At 39.0% G+C, this 12324-nt stretch overlaps 1 protein-coding gene across 2 annotated transcripts in view; it reads right to left on the reverse strand.

Annotated features, from left to right (window-relative positions):
* The window catches only part of LOC127450339 (cerebellar degeneration-related protein 2-like), a 39009-nt gene that overhangs the window by 9015 nt on the left and 17670 nt on the right, over positions 1–12324 (reverse strand). For both annotated transcript variants that reach the window (XM_051714388.1, XM_051714387.1), the window contains exon 3: positions 3365–3477. In XM_051714388.1, the coding sequence (XP_051570348.1) occupies positions 3365–3477 (113 nt within the window). The remainder of the gene's footprint in view (positions 1–3364; positions 3478–12324) is intronic.

The following is a 12324-nucleotide window of genomic DNA, read 5'->3' on the forward strand; positions in this document are numbered from 1 at the left end:
GTGAGATGCTCCCAGAGAACAGCGTTGCTATAGCAATCAACATTAACGCTAACCACGGTAGCTCTCAGCACACTCTTTAAGAGATTTCTCTGGATTTTTTTTACTATGTGTATTTTTCATGAATAAACCAAAATGTGACGGAAAGGGTGTTTATCCTTTTTTTTTTAAAGATATATGTGGATTTCACACGCTAATACTCACTGTGGTTTGGTCTCTGAATTAAACAAATTTGCTCATTATATTCTACTAATCATGAACTTTCCAAAGATATATAACACATGGCTGTGCGAACTTTTTCATCTTGTTTACTGTTTTTGTTTTTTTATATGATTGTTGTGATTGCAAATTTGTGATTTAAAAAAAAAAATAGTTCTAAGTCTAAGTCAGTCTAATTTATCAGCAAATTTAAAAGCAGTATTTTAGTATTGGTCAGATCAGCTATATTCATTGTACAAATAAGAGTCCAAGCTTTAAGACGACACCTATTTTGTTCAGATCAAGCAAGTGGTTGTTGAGTAATACCAAAGTCTTTCTAGCAAGTCAATCCTCTGTCGGCCATCTTTGGAATGCTTGCGGGAGGCTATTTCCAGTCATGACAGTGCAGCTCCTATCTACTTGAATGGGGAAAGACGAAATCTCAAAAATCATTGGTCAAGATTACGGTCAAAGAACATATTTCAAATCAGCAATAAATTGGTAATATTGGAATCATAAATTGTGCTTCTTTACCTTAGATTACGTAAAAACTATTTTTGTATAGCTAATGCGCATGTGCGTTCTCAAGTTGATTGACAGGTGATGTCTGTATCTAGAAGGGGAATGGCTCTTTCACCTGTAAGGGGAGACTTCCTTTCAACATCCTTTGACAACTGTGCATTCCAATTTCTCCCATTCTTTTAAAAAGAAGTATAATTTTATAATAGGCCTTTAACAAGAACGTCAAAACGTTTTGAGAATAGTATTAACATTACGAGAATAAATGTCTTGAGAATAATCATATAGTAAAAATAATAATATAAAAATTAAATAGATTTTAATTTCTCTGCATTGGCTGGCAATCAGTTATAGAACTGAAGTGGAGAATAAAGTCTTAACAGTACCAGAATAAAGTCGCAATGTTTTAAGAATAATCTCATAATAGGCCTTTTGCGAGAAAGTCAAAGTTTTGAGTATAAAGTTGGAACATTATGAGAATAAAGTAGTAAGGAAATTAACATTAAAAAGTGATGTGGAGCAGATGTAACCATCGATACCCTTGGAGTCAACCACTGGTTGCCATTTCTGATTGCACCAAAGATGCAATTTCTTGAATGTCTTTGTTGTTTTTTTATTTTTATTAAAATATGTCACTTTTACTACTTTAAACTTGTAATGTTATGACTTCATTCCTAAAATCTTTATTTTAACAAGGCAAAGTGCTTGAACCCTATTGTAATTGTACTGATTTTCTTCTTTCTCTTCATTTTATTTTCTGCCCTAAAAGTGTCTGGCCATCAGAGACCGTAAGTCGTGGAGACACCAAACTTGGCAGGATGATTCCAAATCCCCCTCACTACTGAGGCGGACAATTGCACACTCATCTGAACCTAGGTGGCGCTATAATGAACACTTTTACCTTTTGACTCATATCTCTGCAACCGTAAGAGCTAGAATCGAAATTCTTTTTTCCTCTGATTTCTGTATTCTCCTAGACCATTTGTCTGATCAGCATACAATTTGGTATACATAATCTACAGACCCCCCTGACAAAAACACATCAAAAGAATTTCAATACGTCAAATCTTTCCGAAGATATTAACAATACAATTCCTTCAGTTTAATGTGATTTGAGTAATTGATCAATATCTACTCATTGCAAATTCCAAATGTAACCAAACTCGGTGCACATAGTCAACAGGACATTTAGAAGATGTCGGCAAAGTTCCGTACAATTCCGCCCCTAGGGGGCGCTACAACTAAAAAAACTGTCATAACTTTGCAGCCGTTTGAGTGACAAAGTTCAAATTAAATATGCATCTTCTTTGGTTCAAATGCTAACTTTTTTTTTCTCCCCAATTTGGAATGTAAGAAAAAGTCCTTGTAGTGGCGTAGTGACTCGCCCTCAATCTGGGTGGCAGAGGATGAATCTCAGTTGCCTCCGTGTCTGAGACAGTCAATCCGCGCATCTTATCACGTGGCTTGTTGAGTGTGTTACCGCAGAGACATAGCACGTGTGGAGGCTTCACACTATTCTCCCCGGCATCCACACACAACTCACCACACGTCCCACCGAGAGCGAGAACCACATTATAGCGACCATGAGGAGGTTACCACATGTGACTCTTCCCTCCCTAGCAACCGGGCCAATTTGGTTGCTTAGGAGACCTGGCTGGAGTCACTCAGCATGCCCTGGATTCGAACTCACTTCTCCAGGTGTGGTAGTTAGCGTCTTTACTCGCTGAGCTACCCAGGCCCCCCATGCTCAACAAAAATGGCCACCACGAGCCAATCAAATTTTGGCACCTTATAACTCGTACTGGGAATGGCCGAGGGTTATGGAAATGACTATACACAAGCAGGGTGTCAACTCGAAGCCGCATATAAAATGTTGTGACATTTGGCCACACGGTGGCGGTATACTTAGCTTATTCGCATTTTTGCTCATAACTCCGGAACCGTATAGGCTCTGAATCCACAAGTGCCCCACAATGACATGATCACTTTATTTTCCATTTCCACAGTAAACTTGTTTTGCAATTTCTATTTACAAAAAAACAACTTTTTCGAACTTGTCCTAGGCCATTTGCCCGATTCTCACGAAACTTAGCATATATCATCTACAGAGCCTCCTGACAAAAATTCATCAAAAGAATTTTGATGCGTCAAATCGTTCCAAAGATATAAGCAAATATGTTTTGGGCTTGGCCTATAATGACTAATTATTCTGTATCTTGTGAGTGCAATTTTCAATCTTTTTTGTACACATGGACAAGAGAACACTTTGAGGTAACATAACGAGTTTCGCTAATTTTTTATGCTAGTGGGCGCTATAACTTAAGACAATCCTATTTTTGCAAGTGTGCTCAAAGCAGGTGAAATGTAACACCAACATAGCTGTCCACAGCATCCACAGGATCTTTTCTGTCAAATTTGTTTGTTTTGGTCATCTCGCCATATGTGCTTGACCCCCGACAATAGTCACTTGTGGCTATATTTTGTTTATGTCACACTCATGATTGTAAAGGGACCCATTTCTTAAATTGTGCCCAGCCTGGATCATGACAGGATGTTTTCATAGCCACAAACAAATCTGATTACAGGATGCACTTCCAATGCTAAGCAGAAAACATGCTTAAGCAGATGTCCGGCTAGTCTGAGGCTGTACCTCGATCTCCTGCACCTGCTCTTCATTGTTGATGTACATCTGCTGCAGTGAGTCCTCTAGCTCCTTATTGCGCTCCAGGAGGGTTTTACCCAGCTCAGCGGCCAAGTGCAGATCTACAAGAAAAGAGACAATCAACAAACAAACAGAGTATCAGGAAAAGGGTTCAACGGAAACAAGGAAATACATCAACAATATACCACAAACTTTCGTTTCATTCTGATTACATGTACTGCTTTTTTATCTCACAAAATACTGCAAAGTATCGATAAAACACTGACATAATCAGTTTTAAAAAGTTTCAAATAATAGAAAACAGACTATTTCGCCCAAATGGTGTGTGTTATGTCTGCCTATGTCTGCGTTCAGTCACTTTTGAGGTTTTGTAAGAGACCCGCTGTGTTGTAACTGGAATTAGTGGCTTTGGAGTGTGAAAACCTGAGAAGGGAGTGAAACGAGGTCAGAGAAAATCCTGCTGTTTAATTCAGGGTTTTTTTTAATCCTCAATGTTTTTTGATTAACATGAGCCAGCCAAGATACAACTGAAGAAATCAACCACAAGAGAAAGGACGGTTGGCTCATGCTCAGCTGAAAGTGGAGTGTCTGTAATAAATGTCAGTACAGCAAAACTAAATTTGTACTTTTTTGCCTTTTGTCTTTTTTATTGAAAAAGATTTTTGTAAAATCTAACATATTTTCAAAGATAATTTTCCCATTTTGCAAAGGTGATGCGTGTAATTTCCGCACCACTTGCATCACCAAAGATAATCCAAAAATAAGCATTTCGCTGCTTAAATATGGGACAGTAGATGTACCATACAAGACGTCTTCATTTCGGCCAAAATACGGCAAGTCCAGGCTAATACAGGACAGTTGGCAACCCTTAATGAAACTGAATGGTGAAGTGGTCAGTCCCAAACATTCATCACCTACATGAGGGTGAGTAAATTATTTTTATTTAATTTTTTGGCTGAGCTATCTCTTTAACTAAAAAATAAAAAAGTGATTAAAAGTGAATATTTTAAATCAACGGACAGCCCTAATTTTTAAGCTAGAATACTGACACAACTTCTAATTCCTTAAAGACAGTTAAACCTTCAAAACACTGCCTCACTATGCTGGATTTTAATGTATTCCAGCTTCTGATAGCGAAGACGTTTTTCTCAGAAAACATCTCACATCTCTGTTTATTTTTCTTACATAGGTTTATCCTTGTTGAGCTCAGTGTGATTTGAAACTAAAAACCCTGAACATTTTAGTGTGGCATTTTAATACCCAGCAGACACAGGCATCTATAGATATTTTGGCAAATATCGATTTTGGTTGCTAATTATTTTTATGTAATGGTTGATATGATGGAATATATAATAAATCTCCAATCTAGAATTTTACATGCTGAAATCAGGCATCAAATCATTATAGTGTGCATTAGAAAAATATACCCATTATTACAGATTACATGGTAGAAAAGATGTTACTGATAATAAAGATTGTAAACGACAATACAGGTTATAAATGGTAGAAAAGATGTTACTGATAATAAAAAATAAAATTTTGCCAATAATAGCAATAGTTAGCATGATGCTAGCATGTTTTAGAACTTATCTAGGCATTGCTAGAATGTGTTAGCATGATGCTAGCATGTCGCTAGCATGCTCTAGCACTTTGCTATGCAGGTCTCCTCAATAGGCCAGTCATTTTGACACCTCATTTGTGGGTCTACGACAAACGGTGCGGGATGAGTTAGGTGCCGAAAAAGTGTACAGAAGATTAATAATAAGTATGTGATATTATAATAGTGATGCTTTGCTTCTCAAGCACCACTAACTAGTACAAAACCAAACAAAACTTCGGCACCTAACCCGTCCCGCATCGTTTGGCGTAGATTCACAAATGAGGTGTCAAATCGAACGGCCTATTGAGGACACCTGTGCTCTTGACTTTTCTAAGGGGTGGGAGGTACGGTGCACCCCTGGGGGGCAAAGAACCATCCCGAAAAGTCCCATCGACTTAACATTGGCAAGAAATTTGTTGGATCATATCTCCGGATCAGAATGTCATAGAGATGCAGGACTTGGCTCATCTGAATTGAGATACAAAGCACTTTTTATGCATCACCGTGGAAACTACTGCTGGGTGCTTCGTTCAGGAGCGGGTTTGGTTATTAGCAATAATTAATAATTATCAAAGATAATCTTTAATTAATAAAATCAATAGAACATTGATTACAATCAACATTAGCTTTTTAATCCTTTAAATCAACAATCATCAAAGATAACTATCAATTATCAAATTCAATAGAATATTAATTATTATCAAAGATCATTATTAATTATCAAAATCAATAGAATATTTATAAGGATTAATAAAGCAGGGGAACCACCCTGGAATCAGGGACTAATAATCAGACAGTATAGCAGTCTCAAAATAGGTTTGTTCTCTTAGGAATGTTGGCGTCCAGAGAACATCGACTTTCAAAAGGAAAACAATCAAGGCTTGAATCCAAGCACTGACATCCCCTGCCAGCCCCTGACACAGGTGCATGCAGAACAATGCCAAAACACTTCTCTTTAAAGTATAACAAAGTTTACTGATGCAGTAATATCAATTAATAATCAATACAATGCAGTCGATAAACTTACGACTTCCAACTACAAACTAAACAGTAACGTGATTAGATTTGGCAACAAATAAGCCTATAAAGACGAGAGGAGGGTATGTGTGTGTGTGAATGGGTATACGTGTGTGTGTGTGTGTGTGTGTGTGTGTGTGTAAGGACAGATGGAGGGCACAAAATGGTGGGCGTGGCTCGTAGAGAGTACATCACACTGCCAGAGAATGAGGCTGCGAATGTGGGCGGAGAGACTGGATAATGGCGTCTGCCCGTTTAACGCGTGTCTCCGCTGGTACGATAACTTAGGGACAAGGCTGGGCTCTATCGCCAAGTTATCTGTTCACCAAATGTGTGTGCGGGTATGTTTGTGAGGGGTCGGTGTGTGTGTGTGTGGTTAGTACGATAGAGAGAACAGAGTGACGGCATCGAAGCCGGTTTTAGCGATCGTGGGAGAGAATACAACCGTTATTTTATCACTCAGAGGCGCGGTGAACAGCTCGTAATCCATCCGCCGCGGTCGTTGGTTCTTTAATGGATAAACTCAGTGTGCCGGTCTCACCCGCGATGGCGGAAATGAACAAACAGCCCAACGTGGTTGGACGACAACACAGCAAATCTCATTTGTGGTAACAGTAATTTACAATAATACCTTGAGTATTATTAGCAGCAATGAGCAGACTTGGCAATCCATAAACTGTACGAGCAATAACCTTGATACACAAGAATAACACACTATAATAATCTATCTCTGCTGAGATAGAGTCGTGTGAGGACGTGGGTAGAATGTGTGTTTGTCCGTCGTTTGACTCCGACTCAGTTCCTCGTAGCTCGGGTGATGACAGGAGGCCGTTTCCTCGCTCTGTCGGTGGGTGGTACTGCGGCTGATTCTCGGCGGGCTGGTGGAGATATCAGCGAAGTCGACTCGGTTGAAGAAGGAATAGAAATATTCTTTCTTCACTTCTGCAGTCAAAAGTGTGAGAGACGCGGATTGCTCGTCCAGCGAGATGGAGTTTGTATGGCCAAAGTTCAGGTACGTATGTTACTTCCTTGGGCAACGAGACTACACCTGGGAGCAGCAGGGTTGCAACTAGACAAGGCACATACTGTCGCTGGAAGCAAAGCTTAGAAGGATCTCTGAGGTTTTTATACTCTCGATGACATCATGGTTGAGGGACACATTCTGTCGTGCGTTTCATCCAATAGGAGTTGATAAATCCTTCAGAATTTCACACATAGGTGTAAAGTGAGCAAGGCTTGATGGGATCTGTAGTCTGTTTTGGACTCCCTTTGTTTGATTTTGGCACCGTTGTTGTGGCTATCAGGCTTTGAGTGTTCCTACAGGCCACAGTCAGGCTTTATGACTGTATGTAGGCCTGCCTTTGTCTCCTATTTGAGTATGAGGCCCAACACTACTTAAACAACCCCTTGCAACCATTTAAAGCACCCTAGCAACCAGCCCCATTGACTTCCATTCAAAATGGCTGAGTGTGATATCTTCATTTCATAATGTCCTAGATACATGAAAGTTGGCTTGTTTTACTTGGGTGAGCAATCAGTCTTCAAGTATCATCATGGAAACTACTTAGCCATGCCCTAGCAACCATTTAGAGCACCCTAGCTACCAAACCCCATTGACTTCCATTCAAAATGGCTTAGATGGATATCTCAGGATAAGAATGTTGTTGAGACTCAGGATAGTAATCAGACTTCTTAGTATCACCCTGGACACTGCCTAGCAACCACGTGCTTACCCTAGCAACCGCATTGCAAAGCCCATATCTCTGCACCACAACATTTTTTAATGGAACTCAATGGGATTTGGTTGCTAGGGTGCTCTTAATGGTTACTAGGGCATGGCTAAGTAGTTTCCAAGTGGATACTTGAAGACTGATTGCTCACCCAAGTAAGATAAGCCAACTCTCATGTCTCTAGGACATTCTGATCTGAAGATATCCTTCTCAGCATTTTTTAATGGTAGTCAATAGGGCTGGTTGCTAGAGTGCTCTAAATGGTTGCTAGGGCGTGGCTAGCCAGTAACCAGAGTGATTCTTATTGGCTGCTTAATAACCTGACTGAAAAGAGTCAATCCCCAAGTCTCTATGACATTCTGTTTTGAAGATATCCTTCTGAGCCATTCTGAATGGAAGTCTGTGGGGGTGGTTGCAAGGGTGCCATAAATGGTTGCTAGGGCATGGCTATGCCATTTCCAAAATGATACTTAAAGACTGATTTGTAGCCCAAGTGAAATGAGCCCACCCCCATGTCTCTACGACATTCTGATTGGGAGATATGATCCAACAAATTCTTGCATTGACTTGTCATAGTAGGGGAAAAAATCCCTTCCCATAGTACCCTATGGGACTTTTTCAGACTTTTTTTGCCCCCCACTGGTGCACCGTACCCCCCATCCATTCTATGAAAAGTCATAGCACAGGTGTCCTCAATAGGCTGGTCATTTTGACACATCATTTGTGGTGCAGGACAAGTTAGGTGCCGAAAAAGAGTACGGAAGAATAATAAGTATGTGAGATTATAATAGTGATGCTTTGCTTCGCAAGCACCACTAATAATAAAAATAAGTTGAAATAGTAGATCAGTAGGTTGGCTTTTTCAATCCAACCTAATAAAAGGTATAATGGCAGATTTTTCTGGAATAAAAGATATAGCCAATATTAAAGATTTTAATGATATAAAAGTAATAATAATAAAAATAACATATTACCCATAATAAAGATTATAATCTACATTAGAAGAGATGTAACTAATACAAAATATTATAATGGTAGAAAAGATATGACCGATAATAAAGATAATAACATAACAGACGCTTTCACACATATAGCCTTTTCCAGAAAATTCACTGCAATTTTCAGTTTAGAAGTCATGTGTGAATATGACCCTTTCTAAAATACCAGATAATTTAGCACTGGCTATTTCCCTGAATGAGAAGTTGTAACATTACCTGCAAAGTTAAGATTTTATGCTATTTGTGAACAGAGTCATAAGATTAACGGTTTGAGCACGTATGAGGTCAGAAAGCACTGACTTAAGACGGAGAGGATTCAGTTAATATAGAGTTAAATTGAACAAGTGGAATTATTCCATTTAATCGGAGGATATTACAAAAATTTGATATTTTAGAGCTGACTGTCGAGGAAATCTCGTCATATGTCATACGGTCAGCAGCCAATGGAAATCGACCGCGCAGCCACAACACTGTTGGACCATGAGGAAATGGAGATGGCAAACAAGTGCTCAAATTGGAGAAAACATTTAACACCCACCTCACGTTGCAGTCTCCATCTTTCCACACCCAAATATGCTCGGCTCATTTCTCAGAACAGAGTTCCAGCCACATCAACGGCAGCGCTCCCATTTTTCCATGTTTCTTTACATCAGTCAAGTGTCTCATAGAACGAAGGTGTGTTTCCACGTGAGTTAGTGATCGAATCGAACGAATCGATCCTCTGTCTTTTAGTGCGTGATGCCCAGTTTTTGTATGTAGCCATTTACATGGTCGGTATTTATAGATTGTGTTCAGACTGTAGAAGTGGTGTAGTATAATCTGGCCTAAAGGTGCTTCTCTTCATCCGAGTGGATGAAGAAATTTGTAGACTGATAAAATAACTACATCTCAGAGTTTAATGGCATTTTGGTGCTGATGTGTAAATGATGGCAAAACTGAAAAAATATGGAAAACGTTGAATGTGTGAACAGCAGATGTGCTACATTTACCAGAAAAAGGTAATCCAACAATTTTACTACAATTTACCAGGTTGCATGTGTGAAAGGGGCTATTGCTGATAGTAAAGATTATAATCTACAGTAGAAAGGATATAAGTGACAATAAGATTTAATGTACAGTAAAAGATATATAACCAAAAATAATGATTATAATAGAAGAAAAAAATATAACCGATAATACAGATTATAATGGTGGAAAAGATATGACTGATAATAAAGATAATAACATATTTCCAATAATAAAGACTATTATGCATATTAGAAAAGATTTAACCAATAATAAATATTACCAATAATAAAGATTATAATTGTTTAGTAGAAAAAATATAACCTGATAATAATGATTATAAAGTACAGTAGAAGAGATATAGCTGATAACAAAAATTATGATGTCCAGTAGAAAGGATAAGAGATCATAAAGATTACAATGTACAGCAGAAGAGATATAACCAAAAAAAAAGATTATAATTGAAGAAAAGTAGTAACCGATAAAAAAAGATTACAATGTACAGTAGAAATGATATGAGTGATAATAAAGACTAGAACCTTTATAATGTAAAATAAAAGAAATATAGCCAATACATTTTATAATGTAGAGTAGTAAAGATATAACCCATAATAAATATAATCATTCAACTGTATTATTTATATCAGCAATAGATCGGTCAAATGCTGAGAAACACATATTGGTCGACACTAGTGGAACTAGTGGTAGAACTGGTAATGAACAATCCCTGATATTATCAGCTTCCAAAATCAGCCAAATCAAACTAATACCAATTTAAAAAAAACATTCATATCGACCAATACTGAAAACCTCATAAATATATTATATCTCTAGTACATTACAGTTACATTAATACTGGTCACACAATATAGCTGTGAATTCTTGGAATTTGTAATAACATCATAATTTGATATTCTGTGCAGAAAGGGACGTTTTAAGTAACAGCTTTTGAAATAAGGTCAGCAGTGTTCTCTGGAAGACACAGACCCCAATTAAGAATTTTTCCTTTATTAACTCTTCCAATGGGGATGTGCCCTCTCTTCTGAAGTGTATTTCCAAGGTACTGTGCACGTTACCAGGCAAGCACCACACACACATGGACACACAGCGTGCGTCACTAGCTCGAGGTCATGATGACATAGTAAGGAATAGAGTGCACTGAGCGTTTCTGCACGTGTGGTTTCAAATCAACTCAAGCTGTCATGACAGCAAACCAAGAACAATCACAAACCCACTCAAACCTGAATACTCAGGCCTATTTAATACTATTTCACAACAATTTCACTTGTTCTACCTCAAATCAAATCAAATCACTTTTATTGTCACACAGCCATATACACAAGTGCAATGGTGTGTGAAATTCTTGGGTGCAGTTCCGATCAACATAGCAGTCGTGACAGTGATGAGACATATACCAATTTACAATAACATCAAATTAGCACAACACAATTTAAAGTCCAATATACACATAATTACACACAACACAATATACAAATAATAACATACACTGTACAGTATACAATACGCACAATATAGATACACATTATTCAATAAAAAAAGTATATATAGTACATATAGAATGTACAGTAGGTTGTATTGTACTGTACTGACATTCAGGCTGTCGGTTGATAGTAAGTTGTTAAGAGAGAATATAATATAATAATAATATAATTTATGACAGTCCGGTGTGAGATGTAAGAGTAAGAGTAATAAAGTGCAGTGCTGATGTATTTTGATCGTGGGAGATCAAGAGCTCAAAAGTCTGATTGCTTGGGGGAAGAAGCTGTCATGGAGTCGGCTGGTGCGGGTCCTGATGCTGCGATACCACCTGCCTGATGGTAGCAGTGAGAACAGCCCATGGCTCGGGTGGCTGGAGTCTCTGATGATCCTCCTTTTTTCACACACCGCCTGATATATATGTCCTGGAGGGAGGGAAGCTCACCTCCGATGATGTGTCTGGCACTTCGCACCACCCTTTGCAGTGATTTGCAGTTGTGGGCTGTGCTATTGCTGTACCAGGCGGAGATGCAGCCAGTCAGGATGCTCTCTACAGTGCAGGTGTAGAACCGTGTGAGGATGTGGCAGTTTATTCCAAACTTCCTCAGCCATCTCAGGAAGAAGAGGCGCTGATGAGCCTTCTTCACAACGACTTCAGTGTGGATGGACCATGTGAGTTCCTCAGTGATGTGGACACCCAGGAACTTGAAGCTGCTGACTCTCTCCACTGGTGCTCCATTGATGGTGATGGGACTGTGTTCTCTGTCTTTTCTTCTGAAGTCCACCACAAGCTCCTTTGTCTTACTGACGCTGAGGGAGAGGTTGTGCTCCTGACACCAGCGTGTCAGAGTGTGCACCTCCTCTCTGTAGGCTGTTTCATCATTGTCAGTGATCAGACCTACCACCGTCGTGTCATCAGCAAACTTAATGATGGCATTGGAGCTATGTGTTGCCACACAGTCTTGTGTGTACAAGGAATACAAGAGTGGGCTGAGAACACAGCCCTGTGGGGCTCCAGTGTTGTGGGTCAGTGATGAGGAGATGTTGCTGCCTATTCTAACCAACTGGCGTTTGCCTGACAGGAAGTCCAGGATGCAGCTG

Source organism: Myxocyprinus asiaticus, chromosome 13, assembly GCF_019703515.2.
Source record: "Myxocyprinus asiaticus isolate MX2 ecotype Aquarium Trade chromosome 13, UBuf_Myxa_2, whole genome shotgun sequence".
Lineage (NCBI taxonomy): Eukaryota > Metazoa > Chordata > Actinopteri > Cypriniformes > Catostomidae > Myxocyprinus > Myxocyprinus asiaticus.